Source organism: Falco cherrug, chromosome 1 (genome assembly GCF_023634085.1).
Source record: "Falco cherrug isolate bFalChe1 chromosome 1, bFalChe1.pri, whole genome shotgun sequence".
NCBI lineage: Eukaryota > Metazoa > Chordata > Aves > Falconiformes > Falconidae > Falco > Falco cherrug.
In genome coordinates, this window is record NC_073697.1 from 101556111 (window position 1) to 101582149 (window position 26039).

Sequence of the window (26039 nt, forward strand, 5' to 3'; positions counted from 1 at the left end):
GCTGGGCACTACGGTTACAGCCACCAGCAGCACACACCGTGCACCAGCAGTGCACAGTGGCCTGGGCACTGGGGCTTGGGGACCACAGCCATGGCTTAACGAAGGCAGATGCTCATTTCTGAACTGCTGGGAGATCCCAGGGGATGCATGCAGAGCTCTGTCCTGCTCCAATGCAGACAGCCCTTTGTCATCTTTGGGTTAGGTCCTATGCATTTATTAAACCAGTATTTATTAATTATAAAGGTCAAACCTTCCCAGCGGCAGAGGTTTGGATGCTGAGCGTGGGCTGTTGCCTTGCTGGGAGAGAGGGGAGTAGTTTCAGCCACAGGGTATCATCCTGGCAGTAGTAGCTTGCTGTGTAAGGGGATGCTGAGCAGTGAATTAAAAATGTCATTTTTATCTGTCATTTGGACATCAGTTTGTTTGCTCCAGCATTTTCCCTCTAGACTGAACTGGGCACCTTGATGCCACTGGGTCTGCTGGGAGGGAGACCAGCCCACTGCCCCTTCCCAAGGCCACAGGCTGCAACCCACAGCTCTTCGGAGCCCATGGCATGCTGGCACTTCTGGGAAGCGGCTCTGCAGGAGACAAGGAGGTGGACAGAGGTCTCCTCAGCTGGGCTGGGGGTGAGAGAGCTGGGAAGTGACCTGCAACACCAAAGAAAGCTGAAGAACCTCTGAGAGCACTTGGGGGAGGAGGCAGCATTGCAGCAAGACGGCGTTGCCCGCTTTGTTCCAACCTCTCCCTGCAAGTGCACGGCACTTAAATATGAATATACTCAGAGCTGGAAACTTTCCCAGGGCTGTAAATGTGTTGCCTATTTCCTATAAATACTTTTTCCACTGCCTGTTAGCTAGAGGCGGGCTCAGCTTCTGCAGCCCTCTGCATCTGTCCAGTGCTGCTTTGCAGGCTGCAGGCAGGGTCTGGAAAGGAAAGGGTCTGGAAGGGTCTGGCAGCATCGCCCCACAGGGAGAACATTTGCTGTGGCATTTCCCAACTTATTGCATGAGGTGATTCAATTTCAGATTAGTTTGTTCCTCATTCATTATGTGGATGTACTGAAACTGTTAACTGCTGGGAGCATCCACTCAGCCCCCTTCTCCCCCATCTTCTGCATCTGCGTGGAAATAAAGCTCAGGAGAAGGTGTGAGAAGGTCCTGGGTGGGGGGTGCAACAAGTCTTGGCTGGGCACTGAGCTGAAGCATCACACACGTGGTATTGCCACCGGGTCTGCAGGTCTGAATTCAAAGGACAAACAAAAGCAGATAATTAAAATGATTCCTCTGATAAGGCAATTTGAAGATCATTTAAGGCAGAAGTGTGGAGACTGCTGAAGGGAGGGGGCTGCGTGTGTGTGGGAGGAGGAGGAGAACAGCATCCGAGGGCAGATGCTGAAGGTATTTGGCATGGCTCAGTCTCCAGCCCCATGGGCACCAGCTGTGCTCCACATGAAACCTCCAGCTCCCCATGCATGAAGCCTCCAGAGCAGAACTTAGGGGCTTCCAAAGGAAATTGGTGGGAGCTGTGTTTTATCAATCATCTTCTGAATCCTGGGCAGCACTGATCCACATACGGAGGGCCTGCAGTGTAGAGAAGCGCAGACAAAGTTGGGGGCCAGTGACGGGGGTAAATGGCCCCATTGCTGGGGATGGGTGCTGAGGGCAGTTACCCCCGCAGCCCTCGGGAGTGGCAGAGGAGCTCTGGGCACCTGCAGCCCAGGCAGCAGCGAGGGGCAAACACGGGAGCACCGAGTGCAGTGCTGACGGCTCAGTAGCACGGCCGTGACCTTTGCTGACCCTGTTTCCTTTGGGGTGTTTTGTTTATCTCGATGGTGTCAGCATCAGGCTTACGAGAAGGAAGCGACTAACTGCAGCGGTGCATTATGCACGTGTGAAGAAAGACCAAGCCTCAGCTGCAGCCAGGAAGGGTTTCCAGATAAGCTGCTCAGACGGATGGGGCCGCAGGGGACACAGAACACATCCGCGAGTGATGAGCAAGTGGTCACATACGTATTAGCTGAGGTTAAGCGTGCAGGTTTACATCCCACTGCCATAACTCACTTAGGTGGCTGCTGAAGGCTGTCTTCTTGCATTGAGGGCTTCAGGGGTGTCCTTCCCCATCTGTCAGAGGATCATTGAGCAGGCTGGGCTGGAAGGGACCTTCAGAGATCATATAGTCCAACCCCCCCTGCTGTGGGCAGGGGCATCTCCCCCCAGCCCAGGCTGCTCCCAGCCCCGTCCCACCTGGCCCTGAGCCCTGCCAGGGATGGGGCACCCACAGCTGCTCTGGGCAGCCTGTGCCCATGTCACCACCCTCGTGGTGCAACATTCCTTCCCTCTGTCCAGCCTAAACCTACTCTCTTCCAGTTCAAAGCCGCTGCAGGCCCTGGTCAAAGCCTCTCCCCATCTTTCCTGTGTGCCCCCTTGAAGCGCTGAGCGGTCGCAGGAAGATGTGCCCAGAGCCGCCTCTTCTCCAGGCTGCACAACCCCGGCTCTCCCAGCTTTTCTCCAGGGCAGAGGTGTTCCAGCCCTGGGGCCAATTTGGTGGCCTCCTGTGGACCCGCTGTACCAGGGCCACGTCTGCCTTGTGCTGGGGACCCCAGAGCTGGAGCAGCACTGCGGGGGGCTGTGAGGAGAGCGGAGCAGAGGGGGAGCATCCCCTCCCTTGAGCTGCTGGTGATGCAGCCCAGGAGGTGCTTGACTTTCTGGGCTGCAAGTGCACATTGCTGGCTGATGTCCCATTTGTCACTCAATGATATCCTCCAGTCCTCATCAGGGTGCTCTCCATCCATCTGTCACAGCACTCTCCAAACTATCAAGCTGCAACAAGTTCTTTTACCATCTCATACCAACATACTCTTCATACAGTCCCTCTGCTGCCTTCTCCTCACCTCATCCAGGGCATATGTTGTCTCTCTTCCCTCTACTTCTTCCTCAGCTGCTCTCCCTTCACTGGCTCTCAACCTCTTCATTTACCCAGCCACACCTGCACCTTGTCTACAACAGCCAACCCACCACCCCTGAAGCCAACCCACAGTTGTGTATTATCAATGCTAATTAACCCAGCTTCAGTCTTCTACATCCCTCCCTCCCTCCCTCCCCCCACCCCAGTCTGTGCAGGTACGGGGGATTGCGCTGACCCAGGTGTAGGACCTTGCACTTGGCCCAGCTGAACTTCATGAGGTTTGCACAGACCCACTGGTCTGGCCTATCCAGGACCCTCTGGATGCCATCCCTTCCCTCCAGCATCTCAGCTGCACCAGTCAGCTCAGTGTCATCCCTTCTATGCCTTCCTTACCCCCCATGGCAGGAAAGGAAGGAGTTTCTTCTGCTCCAGTTTTGGATGGAGAATCTGCCTGAGTCCTTGAAACATCAGCAGGAGGCCAAGGATGCTGCTTATCCTGCCTCTCTCATTCCCTCTTGCATTTTCAATCCCGTCAGCTTTGGAGAGCTGCTTGCTGAGCTCCTAACCTGGGACGGGCCCTGTCCACGGGCGCTGCTTGAGCAATGTCACACGAGGCTCATGCAGCCGCTGTAACACCAATGGCTGTACATTGAACAATGAGCTAAAAATAACAAACGATCAATAACGGCAGCATGAACTCTGGCTTATTTATTAATTATTTTTTTTAGAAAATCTGTATATTGACAACACAACGAGGCAGCTTTCTGTAAAGGCAGGAGGAAAAATGGAGCCGGGCTCCCTGCCCACACCCCAGCCTGGGGCTGGCAGCGGTGCCAGCATCACCCGCGCCCGTCTGTCCCATGGGGGTTGTGCCGTCCTGCACCCTGGGAGCCCCACGCTTCCCTTCTGCCTGGGGTGATGTGGAAGGGCTGCCCTGCTCCCTAGTCCCCCGTGCTGGCCCAGCCCATGGCAAGGAGCTGGGGGAGCTCAGAACCTGCTGACATAACCCTGTCGCTGGCAGCCCCGGGCTGCCCGCTCCTGCCCGCTCTGCCTGCTCTGTGCCAGCGCACGCCTTCGGTGCGGCCGCCAGCCTTGGAGCCGTGCCCGCCTCAGACTGATCTGCTTTTTCCTCTCGCTTTCACATGCCCAGGAAACTGCGGCATTACAAGGATTTGAAAATGGCCTTGAGCTTTTTAAGCACTGCTCTGAAGCAGATATTTTTCCTAAATCAAGATTTGCAAAGGTATTTGGGCATTAGCTGGCCAGGGGGATTTCCAGAAGCATCAGAGCACCCAAACACCCTTTAAATCTGCCTCCCATGCGAGTGCAGATTTGGTACTGAAAAGCAGCTAGAACAATTTGGAGGATTTTTTTTTACATCACCAGTGTTAGTGTAAGTGTTCTCTGAAGGTGTTCCTTGCTGGTTCCCTTCTGAAAATTGCAGTGGTGTGGGATCAGCCCAGAGGGGTTTGGCTGAATTGTGGTGTCTGAGTCCAGAGAAACTCATTCCACCTTCAGCTTCTGCCAGTGCGGCTGCTCCGTCCCTCAATCCCAAGTAACCCGTGGTGTGAGTCTGGCTGTGGGGAGGGGACCTGGGGCAGGTCTTGGCTCAGTGTTGGAAGGACACAGAGCAGTGCAGTGGATCAGTCAGGACAGCTGTTCTGTGTGTTGTGTGTCACGATACTCTTAACATCCCAACTCAATGTGAAAAAAAAGCCATTGCCACAAACAGCAATAGTGAGGTGGGTTCTTCCTCTAAATCACACTATTACAAATACAACCCCGTGCCCAGCATTTGCTCTCTTCCTGTAAAAAGCAAAACTTGCACAGCCAGCGATGCTCACCCAGCTCCACGGACCAGTAACTAAACCCAGCCTAATGAGTCCTTGAGAGCGCTTCCCCTGAGCAAGTGCTTCAGATCTGGAGAGATGCCAAAAAGAGCTGAAACCTGCAAAACAGAAAATAAATAGTTGCCTAAGTGCTCAGTGGTTTTCCCAATGATCCTGCTGTTCTGTTTTATGCCTAGAGCTCTGAAAACCCCAGGATCCTGGAGATCCCATATCAGAGAGATGCTCCTGCAACATCTTGCACAGTTAAGCCATGGGGCTCTGGGGCAGGTGAGTTTAAACTGCTCCTGTACTGGAGCAGCTGGAAAAAAATGCCATTCCCTGAGGAAGACAAATTTAAGAGACTGAATCCAGGGGGTGGTTCGAGACCATGAGTCCCGTTTGGTTCGTTCCCTCAGGGAAGACTTGGGGAAATACAGAGAGATCAAGAGGGAGCAACAGATATTATTAGTCAGCCAGGAGGGAGGCGGCTGCAGGGGAAGAGGGTTTAAAAGGCTTCAGAGTATTTTTAGATGTGGTAAAATGAACAGTGGGGAGGGGGAAAGAGTCAAGGAGACCTTCTGAGAGACGTAAATGCTTCACAGAGCAGCAAATGCTTCACAGAGCAGCGTGGCCTGGGCTTTCCACTGCATCCTGCCCCAAGCATCAGCTGAGGCAGAGATTTGCTCAAACAGAAGTAGGGGATGTAAAACAATAAAAGAAAATGCCTTCTAGATCTTTACCTAACAAACCTTGTCAAGCTGGCTGTAATGACAAAAGGCCACATTTGCTGAGACATTTTAGCCCTAATTCCCTTAATTTTAGCTGGAGTCAGTTGCCAAAACAGAGTTTAAAAGCTGCTTGCGGAGCCTCCGGCAGGCTCGGGTAGATACTGAACATCTCTTCCATCTTCATCCACCATGGTCCAGACCACACACACCATCCCGGCAGCTCACGGGAGAATAATGGAGCTGCAGGAGGATGGAGGCTGTTTCCAGGGTGGTGTAAAGGGTCTTGGAGTGAAGCACTGGGTGAGATTAAATACAGCTGAGGGGGAGAGGTGGGGACTGTCCACCTCTCCTGATCATCCGGGAGGATAACGAAGGCACTCAGAGGACAGGGTGAAGCAAGGGGCTGCCTCCCCCCTGGTTCTCCAGGGAAGCAGCCCTTGCTTTGCCATCCCTGTTCCCTGCCAGGAAAGATCCCTTCCTCCCCAGGTTGGGGGGGTTGGCAGAGGCAGTGCCTTTGATGTCCTGTGGTTTTCCAGCATCCCCCCAGCTGCCTTCATTCACAGGGTGGCTCCCTCCATCCCAACTGGAGTACATCTGCTCTGGAGAGGCTTGCTGGGGCTGGTCTTCAGCAGGCACCTCCTGAGTTGCTGGGATGGGATGCAGCCCAGGATAGGGTTGCTGGGGTCTGGGGTGAAGCATCTGGGTTTGCATACCCCACTGGACGTTCTGCACATCCCCTGTTCCCGCCACAGCGCATGGAGGCGTAGAGGAAGACCCTTTACAAAGCCTTTGGTGGATTTGTGCGAGTGAGTCAAGTAGAATATCTATTTGTCTCTATAGCAGCTGAAGGAAACTGGAAGCAGAGCTGATGGTCCCGCAGCTGCCACGAGCAGCAGGTCAGCGCCTCGGCATCTTTATGGGAGGCCCTGGGAATAACCCGGGAGCGCCGTGTGGGGCAGGACCACCTCTCGTGCACCGGCACCAGTGCTTCTCCGCAGCGATGTGGTGAAGCAGGGAACTCCCCTTGAGCTTGGTAAAACAAGAAGGAAATTCTTTTCACCCTGATGCATCCCTGGGTGGGATTTGTCCCAACAGGTCACGCCAGCCCCTCCTGAGCCCCAGCATGGCCATGTGCACTGGCATCCCCACTCCCCACTAACTGCTTTCAGCTTAGGAAGTGCAGCTTTGCTTGCCACCAGGGAATCTGGGATTCCGTCTGTCCCAGGAACCCTCCTGAAATTGCCTTTAAATTAATTCTCAGGTTTTCTTGTAGAGATGCATTGGCTCTTTAATTTTGCCCTCTAGCTGAAGACCCCTGCCTTGCTGCGAAGCCAGGGGGGGCTGGAGCTCTTTGCCTTTTCCCCAAGTGCTTTGTGGTGGCCTCCAAGATCTGGGCTTTGCCAGCTGGAGCAGCTCAGCCACAAGGAACCACACAGCTGCCATGGCTGTGCCGCAGCAGCTAGACACTTGCACATCCCAGCTCTGCAGCATCCGTAGGAAGCCGTCGATAATGGCAATAACCACTGTCTCTCTGAACTGGCTTTAGCACCAGCTGAGACATTGGGTTCAGGGGTGAGCTTTTGTGACAGCTTGATTTTGAAAAATAGGATTAATGATGATGAGCTGACTTAATTTGTGGGATTAAGGAGGGATGTTGGGAGCACAAAGCCTGTATACGGGAGGTGGGCAGCTTGGCATGGCTGCACACGGGTTTCTGTGGTATTACAGGGTATCACCGGTAAATATGGCTAAAGAATGGATCCTGCATGTTATTTTACAAGCTCTCTATTTCTCATGCAGGTGGCATCGTAGGAAAGGTCACATCCATCCTATGCAGGTGATGGTGGGGATTGGGTTTTGCTCCAGAGGATGCTTTTTGGTTTTGGCTATGCTTTGCAGCGTGTGCTCTTTGCATACCTACCTTAAGGTCTCTTCATTCAAATGAAGCATTAAAACCTGATGACCAAGTGCTAATTGCAGGGCTGTGGCCTCTGGAGGTTGTGACTTCTAGGTGCTGAGGTGCTCTGGGAAGTGTGGACCGCATTTGCAGGACATTCTGGGACAGCAAGGCAGCAGCTGTCATGGCGTTGGGTTCAGAGCAATGCTAAACCCAGCCAAGGGTGAATTAATTAATTCCAGGATCCCATTAAACCAGGGGCAACACCAAGCTAGGGGGATGGGCTGCACAACAAGGACCCAGGCTCCCATTTCCCATGCCAGACCACAGCTGGGAATCGCTTGCTGCGGGGCTTCACTGTGGGGAGGGCACAAATGCCAATGCTACTTCCCAGCCACGGCGCTCAGTTCTGAGTTTGTCCCCTCTGCTTTCAGGGCCTGGGCACCCTGTCGCAGGGATGCTGGGGTTGGTGCTGTGCCTCCTGTGGCCAGCACAGCAGAAACCGTTCCTGCCATGCACACATGCTGTCACACCTATCGTGATAGAGGCTGTCAAGCACTGTCATACCTAGTGTGATGGGGCAGGCAGCAGATACCCGTGATAGAGGCAGGCCTGTGATGGGGCAGGTGTCCGTGACAGGGGCAGGATCCGTGATGGGGCAGGCAGCCACAACAGTGGCAGGTACCCAGCCCAGGAGCACTGCCTCATGTTCGCTCCCAGGCTCAGAGCAGGGACCAGACTCTGCTCCTGGAGGAATTTTGGCTGCTGCTCAAAACCAGCTGATCTAGCAAATGCATCTGTCCAGCAAACAAAAGACAAGCCATGTACCTGTAGTGCTGCCGAGCAGTGCATCCACCTGCCCATCCCAGGAATCACAGCAGAGGCTTTAACAGCCACTTGAGGAAACCACGACCTGGGTCTTGGCCCTAAAAGCTGCCCCCTGCTCCCCCCCCCCCCCGCCCCCGGCTAGGATTAATTGGGGGGGAGGGTGGGTGCAGAGCTGGGTGCTGGCAGGGCACCAGGTTGGTGGCACTCTGCGGGTCCCTGCAGGAGTGTGGGATCCCATTATTTTATTAAAATCGGCCAAGGCACCACCCCAGAGTAAGTGGCTGAGCCGTGGCCAGACTGCAGTAATCCCGGAGGATTAGCGTTCGGCCAGGGCCAGCGCCACAGGAGCATTTATTTCTTCTCCTCCACCTTGGGCCGAGGGGCAGCTGCAATGCTTCACCTCCTCCCCGCGTTGGGGTGGCTTTTAGGGACGACAGAAGAACGGTTTGGGGTTCTTTCGTGCCTCCAGTCGGAGGATGCTAAACTGCTTCTTGAGCACCGGTGGGAGCCGGGAAGAAACCAGATGCTGCTGCTGGGCGTTGGGCTGCACGGTGGCAGGGGGGCAGCGCTGCCTGGGGAGGGGGCACGGCGGGCTGGCCGTGCCGCCCCGGGTCAATTGGTTTTGTTGTTGGGAGCGGAGACTGCGACAGCTCAGTGGGCTCCTGTGCAAGGGAAACCCTGGGCAGGGCACCGGGCAGACCCTCGGGGGCAGCGTCCCCCTTGGACACAGATGTGGGGCAGACAGGGCAGGGGGTCAGGGGATGGGGCAGGCAGGAGCAGGGGTCGGGCAGGCTGCAGCATGGGGGTGCGTAGCGCCCCCCCCGCCCCCGGGCACCCCCTGCGCTGTGCCGCTGCCCCTGCACCACGCACGGGCTGCGGGCGCGTGCCGCGGCGGGGCGCTCCCGGTGGCGAGTGCCGGGTGCCCGGTGGCCCGGCCCGGCCCCCCCTCCTCGACCCCCTCCCCCTCCGCGCGGCTCCTTTGTTGTTCCGGCCGAGCGCGGAGGCCGCCCCCTCCCCCTGCCCAGCGCGGCTGTGCCGCCCCCGGCGGGAGCGCGCCCGTGCGCGGGAGCGCGCCCCCTCCCCTCCCTCCCTCCGCGCCGCCGCCGCCCGGCAGAACCTTCCAGCGCCGCCGCCCCGGTGCCGCCGCCATGGGCGCCGCGCCGCGCTGAGCCCGCATCGCGCCCGGGCCCGCCGCCATGGAGCTGGGCAAGGTGGTAAGTGCGCGGCCCTCGGGGACCCCCGCGGGGTGGCGGGGGGCTGCGCCCGGCGGGGCCCCTTCCCGGGGAGTTCGGCAGCGCGGGCGCGGAGCCGGGGGGCAGCGGGGGCAGCCGGAGCCGTGCGGCCCCTCTCGCGCTTACCGGGGGGTCTCCCCCGCGCGCGGCCGGTGCCCCCGCGCGCTGCCGCAGCCCGGGCCGGGGGCGGCGCCCACCCGCCCGTTGGACTCGCTGCGCCCCGCGGGGCTGGGCGGTGCCGCGCGCCCCCGTGTCCCCGCGTGCCCCGGCCCCGCGCGGCGGTCACGGCCCATCCGGGGCGGGGGGCGAGCTGGTCGGTGCTGGGGGAGCTCCCCGGTGCGGCGGGCAGCCCGCCTGGCCTGGCTGCCGCCGGCTCCGCTGCGGGGCCCGGGCGTCCCGGCGGGATAACGGGCGAGGGACGCTGCCGCTCGCGGGCGGCGTCGCACGAAACGGTGCCTACCGGGTTCCTACCGGGTTCCTACCGAAGCCGCCTGGGCACTGCCGGGCTCCGCGGCATCGCGGCACCGCTTGATTCCGGAGCATCCTGAGGGTGAGATGCGCCCGGGTGCTCCTGCGGGATAAACTTCCCCGGTAGGTCGGTCGCGGGATGCTGTTCCCCCGAACACACACCCGGAGGTGCGCCTCTGACATCTGCGTCCTCTGGCCTCGCTCCTGTATTTCCTTCTGTTTCGAAAAATGCCCAAATACTTGTATTTGCTGGGAAGCAGAAGTCTCTGGTCAGGACCATCAGGAACATTTTAGGAATATTTGAAGGCGGTTAGAACCTTCCTGAACCACCGACCCTGGGAAACAGCCATCCTCCCGCTCCAGATAGAAATCGCCACTGCTGGAAGAGATTATCTTCGCATAAAATCCCCACTTAAAATTAAAATCCTGGCTAACAGGGCAGCTTGCGGGAAAGGCTCTGGCTGTGGCCGAGCCAGCTGGGCAGCGGGGCAGGAGTGATGGAGTGCCCATATCAATAATTAAAGCAAGAAGAGTAACGAGTGTTTTTCATGCGGAGGAGTGTAGGGGTCCTGGGTGGCCTCCTCTTTTTCTGCCTCTCCTTGGACCCAGCTGCCCATGATGGGGTCTCTGGTTGTGCTGTGGGGTCTCTGGTTGCAGTGGGTCTGAAGTGCCTGGCAGCAGGAGCTAAGGCCCATGCTGGCCCTTCCTGGTGCTGGCTGTGACCAAAGCACTCCCCAAGCTCTTCTGCAGCTTCAGTTGTCTTCTCTTTTGGCTGTTATTTTAGCTGGAGGCTTCAAAGGGGTCTGCATTTTACAGCGTCAGCTTCCCCGATGGTCATTGGTGAGGTTTGGGTTTTTCAGTAGCCTCACTTTTTACCAGCTGTTCTCACCAAAACCACTTTTCTTGCAGTCCTTTTCCCTCCTGACCCTCCAAAGGTTTATCTGCATATCGGAAAAGTCCATGTTGCTTAAACTGGTTTTAAAAAAGACATGTCCAGTAATTAATCTGCATAAATTGCTTATGGCACTGGAGAAGTCCAGTGGCTCAGCTCTTTGGGTGCCGGTCCCCCAACAGTGGGCAGTGATGTGTTCAGCATAGCAAGCTCTCATCTCTGGCATCGTTGGAACCAAACCCTTCCAGGCACTGGTGACCAGCCCGGTTCTCCCATCCTGGCACTGGATGGTTCACTTGAGTCCTTGGGACCCACTGTAAGTCAGTTGTGTGGTTGTCTTTGTTCTTTGCCTTTGCTTGCCTCCAAGGTAGAGGAGTGGTCAGATTCCTGCTCTAGCTCTTGTGATGAGCTTATTGTTTGAGCTCCTTATTTTCGCTGGAGGCTCTGGAGAGGCCAGGAGGAGCGGTGGGTTAAGTCCTTGCACGTGAAGCTTGTGGGCACATCATCCTGTGGATCCCAGCCCACCCTGCTGCCCTCAGGAGGAGCTGCAAGCTAGCGGGGTGGTCTGTTCAGAGACACTCAAAATGCGTATCCTCCAACTTATTTTCGTTTTTCTACCATGGTAATGGTACTGCAACTCACAAGGCAAAGGCCTTGGTGGGAGTCAGAGAGCAGCTACCATCCTCTTGTGTCTCCTTGTGGTGTGGAGACCTCTGAACATCATCACATCGCCCTTCCCTGGCCTGGCCCAGGTGGTTTCTGCCCCAGAAGCACTGCCTGTGCTGGAAAGCTCCTCTGTAACACTCTCAGCAGGCTTCACCGTGTGCCAGAGAGTGCTGATAGTGGGTAGACAAAGTGTAACATTGACCTGAAGTCATCATCCTCCCAGCCTCAGGAGAGTGGACCTGGAGGTGGTGATGCCAGGGCAGGTCTCTGCCAAGAAGAGCCTCATGGCAACGCCGTTGGCTTTCAGTGTGGCTCCTGGAGCCCGTGGCTGTCTTATCAGTGACTGGTTTGGGGTGTCCCATGTGCCGTGGCATGGCAGCGGGGCAGCAGGGCAGGGTTGTGGAGCAAGGTGTCCCCAGACACCTCCCTGAGGGCCCCCATGCTGGTGTCCCTTGGGATTCAGGGCTGTCTCTGCTGCACCTTGGTCCTCCTCCTCCTGGCATCCTAACTGGTGGCATCGACATGAGAGCCACTGTCACTGGGAGCAAACCTCAGTGGATGCAGCGAGGTTTTAGGGTTTTTGATGCTGGAGGCCAACATTGCTTTGGGGAAAATGTAGTTGTTTTTATGGCCCAAGTAAAGGGAAATCTGAGACTTGGGTTATTTTGGGGATTATTTGTCATCTGCTGGGAGCAGGAGGTGAGAAGAGCGACAGCACCTTCAGGGAGATGCTCACACAGCCCTGGTCAAGGCACTTCATCCCTGGAGCGGCTCCAGTGTGCAGCCAGCTGGGAGACGAGTGATTTCTTTCAAAACTCATGGATCCAGCAGCAGAGGCAGCCAAATAGCCCGGATTAAATGGTGGGGAGGTATTTTTAATGTCTCACTCCCTACTCAAAGGCAGCATTTATTTTGGACTGAGCAGGAAGACTGGTTTGTGCTGAGCATCCTCTTATCCTGCACATAGAAACAGATCTGTGCGTGCACGAGACGCCCAGCACCTGGCCCGCGCGGCGGCCAGCCCTGCCAGCACTGCCCTTCTGCCTTCCTTCCTCCGGCTGCGGCGGGCGCGAAGCCAGCCTTGTGCCCTGCTCCTGCCAGCCTTGTTCCCTGCTCCTGGCTCTGCAGCCATGGGCCACGGCAGCCCAGCAGAGCGGGGACCACGGCTGCCCTGGCTCAACCCAGGAGCTCTTGCCAGTCCCAGTGTCCAGCTGGCTTTGCTTCGAGACTTTGCCGGAGAAGAAGAACCTTTCCTGAGCCCCGGCTAGGCTGTGATTTGTTTTTAGCTGCTGTTGGTGAGTGATGTTTAAAGAGACATGCGCCCTCCAAAAAGCTCGTCCACGCCCCTGTGTCCTGCACATGCTCCAGGGCTGGAGCAAAACTTTGCTACGCTGGGATTTGCATTTTAATTAAGTTCATGGATATTTTTTTTTTTTTTGCAGGCTTGTAGTCAGGTCTCCCTGTTCACTCGCTTCCCCTGGAGCCCCTGTGTCTGCAGGGCTTGGTTGCGAGTTTTCTGGAGGTATGCTCTGTCCCAGCTCTCCATTTATAGAAAGGAATTAAGGAGAAATGAGGGAGCATTACTAAGAGGATTTGCACTGCGACTTACTCAGTTTCTCCAAATAATTTGCAATAGCTCTGGATTCTTTAATCAACACTCATTTCCTTTTGGAAATGAAAGGAGAAGCGGGAAGGCGCCGTGCAGCTCCTGAGCAGAGCTCAGCTCTTCGCCTTGAACGGGAGATTTGCAGTTCGGGGGGGTGAAAGCGGAATTTGGGGAGTTCTGGCAGGGGGATGAGGGGATGTATATGTGCATGTGAAAGAGCAAAGTGATCTCAGTGCTCAGAAAGCCTCTGTCACTCTGTCCTGGGTCACTCTACAAAGCTTGGGGCTCTTCTGTCCCTGCCTGGAGCCGGGGTGGTCACCCCAGTGCAGAGCTGTCAGTGGCTCTGCTGTGGTGTGGCATCTCCTGTGAGAGGAGCTGGGCTGAGTCAGGGGTCACGGGGGGTGGGGGGTGGGTGGGGGTGGGGGGTGTCCCAAGGGATGTGGTCCAGCTCACCCCGAGGGCTGGCAATGCTCATTGTCAGTGGGATTCCTCAAGACCCATAGGAATGGTGCTAAATTCCCCTGTCCGAGGTGTATCTAGCTGTGGACAAAAGACCTTGCGTGGGTTTCTGGGGCACCCCTGGGTGCTGCGAAGAGAGGAAAAGGTGCTCAGCAGGTCCCACTGCTCTGGGGCAGGATAGTCCCTGGTCTGTATTACCTGACTCTGCTGCACCCCAAAATGGCCTTGAGCCCTTCTGTGCTCGTGGTGGTGGGTTTTCCTTAGCGTGCTCAAGAGATGCTGGAAATGCGAACGGTGCTTGCAGCAGTAACGGCATTGCTCGCCCAGCCTCGGCAGAACCCCCTCAGCCCAGCCCTGCCCCGGGCGCTGCCCCACTGAGGTCTGCCCCACACCTCAGCCCCGTGGCCCTGCCAGGGGGCAGCGTGGCAGTGCCACCCCCTTGCAGCTCTCGTGCAAATGGGGCCCCGCCGCCTCTGCTCTCGCTTCCCTGCCCCGTTGCACAAGAGGAAGCGCTGGGGTTTCCTTTCCCGGTGGCGGGGAAGGGTGTGGGGCTGGAGGAGGGGCCCGGCTGCCCCAGACCCACTGTGGCCCCCTGCCCTGCTCCCAGTGCTGGGGGCGGGGGACAGCAGTGGGAGAGGAGCCCTTTGGGCACCCGCATGGGTATGAGGACCAGGGGCTGACATCCCTCCATCAGCAAGAAGCTGGAGCTGGGCCAGCAGCGCTGCTAAGGACACTTGTGGCCTGACAGGGCAGAAACAGCCCTTGTAGTGTAGAAGCTCGTAATTAAATTAAAATTGAATTAGCATCAGCTGTAGGTGCTGGATGGTGTTGGGAAGCAGCGCCTGTGTCTTGGAAGGTGCCCCTCCATGGTAAAGAGGTCTGATCTTTCTTTCAAGGCAGCCCCAAATTTCCCTCCTCCTTCACCCAGCGTTGCAGCCAGAACCGGTGGACAGGAGTGTATTCTACTGTCGCCCTCCCTGACCCAGCTTGTCCCTTGGAGGTGACACTTGCAGCCTTGGTCCCTCGCCACTGCCCTGCGCTCCTCTGCTTTGCCATGCGGGCGCTGCCAGAGCTGCTGGCCGGTGGGGCAGCATCTCCGGCATCTCCCAAGTGCCGGTGCCTGCTCCGGGTGGCTGCTGGGTTGGGATCCCTGCCCTGCCCTGCCCTCCCAGAGGATGCAGTGGGGAAGTGGGGTGCCCACAGCACCTGCAGGGATGGAAACACAAGATCTGTCTTTTCTTCAGAAACCTTTCTGCCATCCACATGGACATCATGTGTGCTTCAAACTGAGCAGGGGACTTTGGGATGGAGGGTCTTGGAGGCCACCGCCTGGAGCCAGGGCCTGCCAGCCCCCCATCACCCTCCCACCATGTCTCCCCACTCTGGGGGGGTTGCTGGGGGCCTCTGGTTGGAAAAAACATGTCCTTGATTTACCAGGAAAAGCCAGCAGGAAAGAGCAGTTAAACTGGGAGCTCTGTTTCCATCTCTCCCAGTGGCGTGGTGCTGGTGGGAGTGGGCACGTGCCACAGCAAAGCTGCTGGCTTCGGGGAGCAGCACCCGCATCCTGCCCCTGGCCACGGGCTTCCACTCGCCAGCTCTGCCTGTGCATTCAGCTTGTTACGTGTGGTCCCAGACCCCCCCAGGTGGGACATGCATTTAAACAGCAGTGCTGGGGCTCCCCGCCACACCAGGGCCCATGGTGGCAGTCCTGCCTGCCTGTGCCTTCCTGGCTGTGGACTGGGATTTTGGACAGGGACAAGTTGCACCTGGAGCTGGATCTATGGCATGTGTCACCAGTGGCTATTGGGATGTGGGCATCGTGCTCCAGGCTGCCGCTGCTGCCAGAGCAGTAACTTCCTGAGGATTTTGTTGGGATTTTATTATTGCTGAATTTAATTTTATGGTTTTCATAAATGACAAGGGTCTGTGGCCCCAAGGACAGGCAGAGCTGCAGAGGTGGCTCCCACCCTTGGCCTTCCTCTGTAGGGAGCCTGCTCGCTTCCATCAGACCCCTCAGGAAGAGATGTCTGGTGGGGTCAGGTTTCTCCACCACAATACATGTCTCAGCTCTCCTTAAAACCAAGCTAAGATGCAGGTTCTAAGCTGTGTCCAGCCTACTGCTGGACCGGGATGCTTGTGTCTTGCAGCTGGCAATCTGGGTCCCCTGCCACCCCAAAATGAGCCTCTTGCTTCTTGCTGGTGACCTCTGTGGTCACCTGCATGGTCCTTACTGGTCACCTTTGTGACCTCGGTGGTCCCCAGTCAGCAGGGACCTGGTGCTGAGTGCGGTGAACAGCTGGAGACCTGCTGTGGTCCCTGGCAGAGCCAGCACCGTAGGGATGGGGCTGCAAATGCCACAGACCTGCAGGGACCAGCCCATCATAGCTGGGGCGAGCAGCAGCACTCCCACAGCAGAACTGGTTCATACTGGGGCATCAGGACCCAGCAGTTTCAGCTAAGGAGGTACTCAGCCTTGGGGTGGGGGTACTGCTGGCAGCTGTAGGTGAGACCAGAAGCTGCCTCAGCCTTCCACGCATTGTCCCTGCTCCAGCTGGCCGATGCTTTGGTGGCAGAGAGACTTTCTGGGGAGTGGGTCAGGCTCATCGCTGGGGGGTTGGGCTATGCCCAGCTGGACGTGGAGTGCCTGTGTGCCCCTCCAGCCCTGCTCGGCGCTGAGTCGTTGGGGTCGGTTGTGATGAAGCTGTAGCGGGGCTGCCTCGGAGAGGACCAGCCAGCAGGGATGCAAGAAGGATTGCAGTGAAGACAGCACTGAGATAATCCCACTGCTTTAATTGGTTTATATCAGCAATTAGCTACTTCTGGCAGTGCTGAGCCAAACGGTTTCATCCCTCAGTAGCTGGATTCACAGAGCAGGTGCCCAGCGAGTGCTTGGTGCTGCTACGAGCACATGGGAACCTGAGGAGAGGGCAGCCCGTGCCAGCATCACCGCGCTCCCACGCAGGATCAGCCGCAGCGTGCCCGCTGCTGGCACGGCTCCGCACGGGGCAGCGTGGAGTAGTGTTAGAAATCCAGCCTGGCCAAGGCTTCCAGCGGCTGCTTCTGCCTCTCCAGAGGCTACAAGGAGTGTGGCTCTGCCCAGGCTCCTCGGTGCGGGCTTCCCGAGGTGCCTGACATCTGCCTTTCCTGCGGAGAGCGGCGGAGGGCTGTGCTGGGAGAGGCTGCCTGCCCCCGCTGCCTGCCCCACAGGAGGGGTGGGCTGGCTGCCGGCAGGATCAGCACGCCAGGGGTCTCCAGGCAGTGGGGACCGGTTGTGCCGTGTCTGGATGTGCCCGTCGGCGGTGGGGTGGGGAGGTGGCAGCGGGTGCCAGCCAGGGCAGCTGCCTGTGCTGCGGGCAGCGGGTCCATCTCCTGCCCCTCTGATGCCGCAGCTGGGGCCACATCCTTTGCCGCCAGAGAGCACAGGCAGCCCCAGCCCTGCTCTGCTCCGCAGCCTGTGGTGGTCTTGCTGCCCCGCCGCCAGATCCCCGTGCCCCTAAAATGCCCCTTACACTGCAAGCGGAGTAGGAGGCACTGGCTCCTGCCCATGATCCAAGGGCAGGGGAGGGATTTGCCTTCCTTCTGCCTGTCCCACCACCCCAAGGGCAGGAGAGGGTTCTTTGTGGTCACTGCTTTTAATTGCGTCGTTGTTAGCCTGAGTAAATGAGTCCTGGCAGCAGCTGAACCTGGTGGATGCCAACTGCATCCCAGAAAGGCATCCGGCAACGGCAACGGGCAGCATCCAGCTGGCACGAGTAGGGGCTGGGGACCTGGATGAGACCCAGCCACTGGCAGGTGCCGGCAGAGCTGGGGGGGGTGGTCTCAGCGGGTGAGGGAGGACTGGGGGGGGCCCTTCAATTCCTTCCCATCTCACTCCCCCTCCACCACTTCTCTTTTGCAGACTGTCAGCATCAATAAGGCTATTAATGCCCAGGAAGTGGCTGTCAAGGAGAAACATGCCAGAAATATCCTTCCCGAAGCGGGCTGTGGGACACGCGAGCATGGGAGCGGGGCTGGGGCCACCTGGAAAAGGGGCAGCGGCAAGGTGGTGTGCAGGGAGGGGTGCTGGTGTAGCTGGGGCCACAGGCGCGGTGCTGAGAGTGGCTGGGTGGGACCCTGGGGGCTCTTGATGATGGTGGTCTTTTTTCTGGCATGGTATGGGGTCCCTGCTCCTTTGCTTGTTGGTGGGTGTCCAGCCTTGTGCCACCAGTGCTGCCACTGCTTGGGAGGGCGGGAGAGGCAGATGCCCACGGCAGTTTGTCTGCTTGGGGTGAGGATGCTTAATCCCCAAAGGTGCTTGTGGGCATGCTGCCACTAAAAGCAGATCCCAGCATCCCGGCAGGGCAGCTGGGAAGGCTTGGCAGAGGCACAGCAAAGCCCCGAGTGTGCCACGGTGCTCCCAGAGAGGTGGTGTAGGGTTGGAGGAGAGGGGACAGCGTGTGCCTGAACTTGGCAGCTCCCCGTGGTGGCCTGGCCCCCCTCAGCTCTGTGGGTACCAGCTGGCTTCGGGGTGGCCGCTTTCCATCACTGAAGGGGAGAGGAGCGTTTCCTTGACCAGCCGCCACCATGCATACTGGGCACGCACCACGAGAAGGGAGCACAGACCTTCTGGTCAGTGGTGAACCGGCTGCCGCTGTCCGGCAATGCCGTGCTCTGCTGGAAGTTCTGCCACGTCTTCCACAAACTCCTCCGGGACGGCCACTCGAACGTGAGTGTCACAGGCCCTGCTCGGCAGCTGCCCTGTGGCCAAATCCTTTTCCCAGCGGGACTGTGTGGGATGGTGGGAGATGCTGGTGTGTTGGTGTCCTTCTGGGGGTCAGTCCTGGGTGGGGGTGGATGCAGGGACCCCTCCCTGCCTTGCCACAGCCCCTCTGCACTGCAAATCCCAGTGCAGACTGCAGCATGGGTGCCGGAGGAAACCACTCTGCGTGGGGCATGGGCATCGACGCAGGAGCCACCACCAAGGATCCTGCTGTCCCATGTATATGGGGAAACTGAGGCACCCTGGGGCTGGCGTAGTGACACCACTGGCAGGCTGCAGTCAGAAAGGCATCAGGGCCTCCCATTCCTTACCCCAGTTGCCGGTTTGAAGTATGGCACACCTTTGCCTGCTGCCCACACTGCCTGCTTATTATCACTGTCATTCCTCCAGGTCCTGAAAGACTCTGTGAGATACAAGAACGAGCTGAGCGACATGAGCAGGATGTGGGTAAGCAGCCAACCCCACCAGCTGCCACAGTGGGGACACCCCAGGGGTCCCTCAGCAGTACCCAGCACGGTGGCCAGACTGGGGGGGTGGCGTTGACTTGGGGGGTGGTCTCTCCCAGGGGCAGCCAGGCTCCGAGGGCTGAGCAGATGCTCAGCCGTGGCTGACCGGTGGCTGCTGTGATCTCCCTGGACTGGGTTTGCCAGTCATGTTCGCTGTCCCCTTCCACCAGGATCAAATGCCGCCTCCCAATTTTATGGCAAAACCCAGTAAAACACCGCTCTGACAGTCAAAAGCAGCGCTGAAATCTGCAGAGATGATGAGAAGGTCCTGACCAAATCCCTTCAACATATCTGCTGCAAGCCAGCCTGCAGCCTGTGTGCCACTAGGGAGGGTTTGGCTGTGTTTTTTGGGGGGAGGTAAGGGAGGGGTCACTCATGCTGTAAGGGGAGAAGGCTTGTTCACAGCCTGCCCTGGATCTTAACAGCTTTTTGGTGTCCCCAGGGCCACCTGAGCGAGGGCTATGGACAGCTCTGCAGCATCTACCTCAAACTGCTGAGAACCAAGATGGAGTTCCACACCAAGGTGAGCATCCTCTCCCCAAGACTGCAGCGAGGGCTGGGCGCTGACGTGCTGGGGCAAAAGCAGTGGCAACACTCAGGGCAGGACAGGGACTGGCAGAGCCATCCCAGTGCTGTCCTCTCCTCTGTCCTGGCCGTTCTGCTGCCTCCATGAAACGTGCCCCAGGCTGCCGGTGTCCATCCTTGGCCCGGATCAAAGTTGGCCTGAGGACCAGTGCTTTGGGGGTGGCAGGTTTCATGGTGGACCAGGGCTCCTTGAAGGCACCGGGGCTGGGCTAGGAGTTGGGGTGCTATGAGAAACAGTAAGAGACCCCCAGTTTTTGGGGTGCATGTTCTCTCCCAGGTATCCTAGATGTGGAAGGAGGTGGAAGAGACGTGTGGGGTTCTGGAGTAGGGAGGGCTTATGGGGGCCATGCCATGCTGTGCCACACCGTCAGAGCAGCTGCTGCCCATCCCCAGCACTGCCCTGGCAAGATCCACAAGAGCTAGAGCAAGCCCTGGTGGCAGGGACAGGCAGGAGACAGCGTAGGCAGGGCAAGGGCCAGCACTGAGGTGTAAATCTGGAAAACCCTTATAGTGCAGCCTGGCTTTTCTGCATCACCATGGACATGGGGAGGGATGCCGGGAATTTGGGCTGGGGACGTGTTCCTGTTGGTGCACGAAGGAGGCTGAGCAGCAGCACCTGCTCTGAGCAGCATGCGAGCATGGAGGGTTATTTGCTGTGGTCAGCAAAGGAAATGGATGTGTATAGAAACCTGCCTTTGCTTGGGACCGAAGTTTGGATGTAAGGCTTTAGAGCTTTCTGAAATGAGGCTTTCATATGGCCAGGAAAAGTGCAGTGGAAGTGACAAGTCAGCCTGAATATTTAAGAACGGCCGTGCAGCAACGATGATCTGAGCGCTGCTGAAGCATGCACAACTTCAGTTCTCAGCAGAACTTTAAACAGAGTCACAGATTTGAGTTTCTTTATGAACACCCAGTTCATTGCAGACCATAAATCTCATGTTAGATTTATCAGGCGCGCAGGACGAGGTAGCACAGAGCAAACCCCTTGGTCCCCAGCAGCCTCGGTGCTCCCGGGACTTCTGCGTTCCTTCATCTGTCCCGTTTGATAAATGTCGCTACACACAGCATGCCGTGGGCTCGGTCCGGCCGGTCTCCCATCCTGTCCCACCCACTGCTGTCCCCAGCCTGAAAGAATCGGTGCCAGTCACCAAAATTCACATTTTCTCTCTCCCCTTTGGGCTCTTGGGCCATGTGTGCTCCTGGGCACAGGAGCATCCTGGGGAAATCCAGGTATCCATCACACATGGATTTTTTCCTCATCATCAGGAGCTTGTTTCCAGCCTCCGGAGCAGCACTGCTGTGCAGGTCCCTTCCTTGGGCTGGCCCTTGGGGAAGGGGTGCTGGCTCCAGACCTGCTCCATACGTGCCGTGCTGGCTGCCGGGGCAGTGGGGAGCACATTTACACTAAGTAACGTGGCATGCCCTGTCCCGCCTCAGGAAGCCACACACGTCGATGAAACTTCCTATTTAGGTAGAGGCTTTCTTATAGAATAGAATAGAATATACTTGTGGTGTGAAAATAACAGTGTGCTGCCAAAAGCAGGATGGAAGGTTGTGGTGGGCTTGTACCTGAGCACATCCCTGCATGGCTTTGAGCACCCTCATCCTCACGGTTACTGGCTGTGGCCGGACACCTGCGATGTTTCCTTACTTTTCGAGCCCTGCTGGAAAGAGGTGTTTTATGAAGCCAGGCTGTACCCATCACCCCAATTTGGTTTGGAGCTGTGACGTGACCTTCCCTGAAATGCCTGGGCAGCGTGAGGAGGCTTTGCCCCTTGGAGCAGATATTGGCTCCTTCCCCTCCAGCTCTCGTCGATGCTGTGCACAAGCTGGCAGCCCCATCTCCTCCCTGCTCAGCAGTTTTCTAAGCCCCAGGAGGAGTGGCTTTTCTTGCTGGGGAGAATATGGGCACTATGCACTGGGGATGCTGCAGTCAGCCAGGGCTCAGCAGACCTCGTGTTAGCCTCCTTTTGCCCCACATCACTCCCTCGGTGCTTCCAAAGAGCCACGCTGGTCTCTTGCACCAAGATCAGCAGCCCTGGTGCTCCCAGAGCTGTGGCCAGAGCAGGAGATAGTCCGAAACCCTTTCCTGACTCCTGTTTCCCCACGCAGAATCCCCGCTTCCCCGGCAATCTCCAGATGTCTGACCGGCAGCTTGACGAAGCAGGGGAGAATGACGTCAATAATTTGTGAGCACAGGGCAGGGGTGGGAGGCAGGGGAGGGGTGTGGATGCAGGCAGGGTGGTACAGCACTGCCCAGCTGCACCGGCAGCATGACCAAGCTGGGAACGGGACCTTGCACATTCCCCCCAGCCCTGCCATGGGTGCTGGGAGCAGGCAGAGCCCCTGGGCAGGGCTGGTGCATCCACACTGGAGCACCCGCTCATCCCTCTGGTGTCTGGCACAGGTTGAGGCCCAGGGGTGGCTCCGAGGATGCTCCCCAACCATCCTCATCCCTTTTTCTTAGTTTTCAGCTGACAGTGGAGATGTTTGACTACCTGGAGTGTGAGCTGAACCTCTTCCAGACAGGTAAGCCCCCATGCTGCCTTGCCGGAGGTTTGGGTGGGGGGTCGATGGGGGCTGAGCTGCACTGGGGGAAGGCTGGGAAGGATGCTGTCTAAGGGCATCACAGCTTCTCTCTTTTCTGGGCACTTCACCTGAGCTGTTATTAGCTGAAGTCCTGGCGTGCCATACTGCCTTGTGGCATCCCTCTGACAGTGCCTTGAGGCTGGTCACATCACCTCACCCCACTCCCTGCCACCTGCATGGCTTCCACCACCCAGGCTTTGGGCTCTCCCGCTCCAGCAGCCTCCCCAGGCTGAATCTCTTCTTGTCTTACTTGTGGGCTTGCAACAGGTTTCGGTTTTTATTAACAATGAACGCAAGCTGCTGCAGGTGTTTGCGGCAGTGCTGGAGCTGGGGGGGCACCCTGCCCTCCTCCTGCACAAGCAAGCAGAGGGGTAAAAACAAACCAGTCTCAGCCCTCAGGGCTGTCACACACCTCTGCACACTCGAGCAGGGTCAGGTTTAGAGTAAATTGAAGCAACTCTGGAACAAGCCTTGATCTGCTGCAGGCATCAGGCTGTGGGTGCTGGCAGGGCAGGGCTCTGTTTCAGCAGAACTGGAGCAGCACCTTCATCTTGTGCCCACGCCCTGGCACAGCAGGATGGTGCCCGTGCCGGGGAGCTCATCCGTGTGGTGCAGCCCCATCCTCAGACTGCTCGCGGGGGCTCTCACTGCTCTGCCCGTTGGAGGGGAGTTGCTGGACAGAGGGAGTTGAAGCTGCCATCTTCTCCTACCACCCTACTAGTCTGCCAGCTGCCCGAGCACACTCTGTGGGCAGGTGTCCCACGACTTGTGGGAGACCCACAAGGACAGTCGCTGGACATATCTCCAGCAGCCTGGCATCCCATGCCCCTGGCTGGCCCCAGCTCTGGCAGAAATACCTTCGTGCCCTTGTGTCATGGGGCACATCCTGGCACGAGATGCAATTCGACGTGATGTGGATGGAGGGTTGTGGGTGTGAGGTGCTGCCTGCTGCTCCTGGCTGCTCTGGGAGTGTCCCCCACCAGCACGCCTGGCGCGCCTGGATGCCAGTGGGACAGCAGCAATGGGCAGAGCACAGGGGCCGTGTGTTCTCGGGGGGCCGGGAGCAATGCCTGCGGACCCAGCTGGGGCATGGGGTGCTGGGCACCTCCAGCCCATGGTGCCCAGTTAAAGTGTTCCCAGGCCTGCATGGGGGTCCCAGGTGGGAATTTCCCTGCCCACTGATGTAAATGGCTGCGGGGCAGCGGGCTGGGTCCCCAAGGGCCAGCAGGTAACTTGCTCTGGGCAAAGGTCTGGCTCCAGGTGATGTTTGTGGACACAGCCGACAGTGTGGCACCCGGCGGTGCTGTCGGTGCCGCCGTGGCCTGATCCCATGTTCCTTCCCCGCAGTGTTCAGTTCCCTGGACATGTCGCGCTCAGTGTCGGTGACGGCCGCGGGTCAGTGCCGCCTGGCCCCGCTCATCCAGGTGATCCTGGACTGCAGCCACCTCTACGACTATACCGTCAAGCTGCTTTTCAAGCTCCACTCCTGTGAGTGTCCCCAGCGCCACTGCCTCGGGCGGGGGAGGACATGGAGGGGGGCACTGGGGGTCACCATCCGGGTCAGGATGGGATGTTCACCCCCTTTGTCTCCTTCCCAGCCTTTTTGGGGGGGCGAAGGGAGTTGCCATGGCAAGGAATGAGGAGGTGCAAGTGCTGGGGGAGCCTGCCCCGCTGAACACCCCTCAGCCACAGGGACAGTGCCCCCCAGGAGCTCTCCTGGCTTTGGGGAGGCACTGGCTGCAGAACCCATGTCCCCCAGGACCTCCAGTTGCTGTGGTGACTGCCTGAACGCCAGCTTGCTGCTTTTCCCTGTCCTGGGAGCATCTGGGGGGGGACGCCATCCACTTCTGCAGCGAGACACTGAGCCCAGCACATTCAGACCCTGGGGAGGAGGGTGGCCATCTCTGGGAAAGACCCATCCCCACGTGGCTGTCCCCCAGTGGGTTGTCCCCTGATCTGTGTTCCTTCCCAGCACAGAGGTGCCTGGTGATGTTTCTGCTTGCTGCTTCTTCCAGGTCTGCCAGCGGATACACTGCAGGGCCACCGGGATCGCTTCCTGGAGCAGTTCAGAAAGTGAGTGCCCAGACCTGGGGCGCTGACTCCCCGCTGCTGGGGATGCTCTGGGCGTGCACCCAGGGCAGAGGGGGTGCAGAGGGGTGCTGGAGCCCCCATGCCAGGGCTCAGCAGCTGTGTGATGGAGATGGCAGACATGTATGAGTCAGTCTTGCCTGGGTCTCTGAAATCCAGCCTGCTTCAACTTTCCTTTTCTTCCAGGACAGCGGCTCCGCTTGGCTAATCCACAGCTATTGAATTACCAGATAACAGCGTTGTTAATTCTAACGAGGCATTCAGCCACTGACAGCATGTCTGACCATTTAAAACCCTCAAACCTTTTAATTGCAGTTTTAAATGCAATTTGCAGCTGGCATGCTGAGATGAAAGCCTGGGCATGGGCTGAGAAGCTGAGCAGGGGGTTGCTGCTGGGGACACCCTGGGGGCGCCCCAGACTGGGTGTTGGGTGAGCAGGGTGCTCAGCACCCTTAACAGCATTTTCTGCTTGTGATGGCTCATTCAGGAAAGGGATGCATTGGTAGGAGAAGTGAGCTAGGAGACTGCAAGCAGCATGTGGAGGTGGTTTGAGATGCTGCTGCGGGAGGGAGGGTCTTCGCAAGCCCTGGGGGCGACTCACACTTATGGTGCTGGGGGCGTGGGAGAGGGAAAAGAGATTTTCCCCCTAGTTCTGTTGAATTCCCAAAAAAATGCCAGTTGCACAAAGCTGAAGGAGCTTGTTAGAAGGGGCAGCCACAGGATGAAACCTTTGGTTGTTCAAAGCTGAGGAGGGGTCCGTGAATTGCCTCGGAGAGAGCTTGGGTGCCTGGAATGCGGCTGGGTGGTGCAGTGCAGCAGAGGTGGCTTTGGGGTTGGAAAGACATCTAAAGGGCTCACAACATCTGTGTCTGTCCCAAATCAAGATACCAATGAAAGAGATTTTAAAAGCAGGAGATAAAAGGTGTAGGACGAGCAGAACCAAGTCATGGTCACCCAGTTACCTGAGACCTCGGACGTGTGATGCTGCTGGAATATTGCCAGTGCCCCAGGGCTGAGAGGTGCTGCGGTGCTGGTTCATAAAAAGGGCTCGAGGAATAGGGGAGGGAGGCAGCCCAGGGGCTGAGCCAGCTCTTGGCACAGCAGGGGAACAGCGAGTGGGATTAGGGTCTTCCGTGTGACATGGGGGAGCTGGGCGTTGGGTACATGAGAGGCCATGAGCTGCTGCAGGGTGATTTGCGGTAGGAAGTAAGGTATTTATTTCCAAAATAAATACATTATTTATTTACAAAATAAATACATTATTTATTTCCAAAATAAATACTGGGGGAAAATGGAACTATCCTGTGAAAAGCTGAGTGGTGCAGCTGAGGTGCTGGGGGGAAAGGGTGGCATCCAAGAGGGTCCTGGACAGGCCAGCGCAGTGGGTCCATGAGAACCTCATGAAGTTCAACCAGGCCAAGTGCAAGGTCCTGCACCTTGGTCGGGGCAATCCCGAATATCAGCACAGACTGGAGGGTGGGGGCATGGGGGGGATGGATGGAGATCACCCCAAGGAGAAGGACTGGAGGATACTCTTGAGTTGTTGAGTGACAAATGGGACATCAGCCAGCAATGTGCACTTGCAGCCCAGAAAGCCAAGCACCTGCTGGGCTGCATCACCAGCAGCTCAAGGGAGGGGATGCTCCCCCTCTGCTCCGCTCTCCTCACAGCCCCCCGCAGCGCTGCTCCAGCTCTGGGGTCCCCAGCACAAGGCAGCGGCTTTGAACTGAATGACGGTGGGGTTAGGCTGGACAGAGGGAAGGAATGTTGCACCGCGGGGGTGGTGACACGGGCACAGGCTGCCCAGAGCGGCTGTGGGTGCCCCATCCCTGGCAGGGGACGGGGCTGGGAGCAGCCTGGGCTGGGAGGAGGGGGCCCTGCCCATGGCATGATGCTATGAGATGTGAGGGCACTGGATTAGTAACTGCAGAAAGGAGAGGAGACAAATGGTTGGATTTTGTACCAGTGAGTATGTCGAGGTGATCTCCAGCGATGGTGCTGGA

At 57.9% G+C, this 26039-nt stretch overlaps 1 protein-coding gene across 5 annotated transcripts in view; it reads left to right on the forward strand.

Annotated features, from left to right (window-relative positions):
* HIP1 (huntingtin interacting protein 1) overlaps window positions 1–26039 on the forward strand; it is a 49017-nt gene that overhangs the window by 14145 nt on the left and 8833 nt on the right. For 2 of the 5 annotated variants that reach the window (XM_055718789.1, XM_055718803.1), the window contains exons 1-9: window positions 9248–9400; window positions 17408–17471; window positions 18072–18214; window positions 18659–18715; window positions 19217–19297; window positions 21472–21548; window positions 21827–21888; window positions 23296–23436; window positions 23964–24021. In XM_055718789.1, the coding sequence (XP_055574764.1) occupies window positions 9383–9400; window positions 17408–17471; window positions 18072–18214; window positions 18659–18715; window positions 19217–19297; window positions 21472–21548; window positions 21827–21888; window positions 23296–23436; window positions 23964–24021 (701 nt within the window). In that variant the 5' untranslated portion in view covers window positions 9248–9382. Of the gene's footprint in view, window positions 1–9247; window positions 9401–17407; window positions 17472–18071; window positions 18215–18658; window positions 18716–19216; window positions 19298–21471; window positions 21549–21826; window positions 21889–23295; window positions 23437–23963; window positions 24022–26039 lie in introns of those variants that run through there. The other 3 variants (XM_055718781.1, XM_055718773.1, XM_055718798.1) reach the window with 2 other exon arrangements.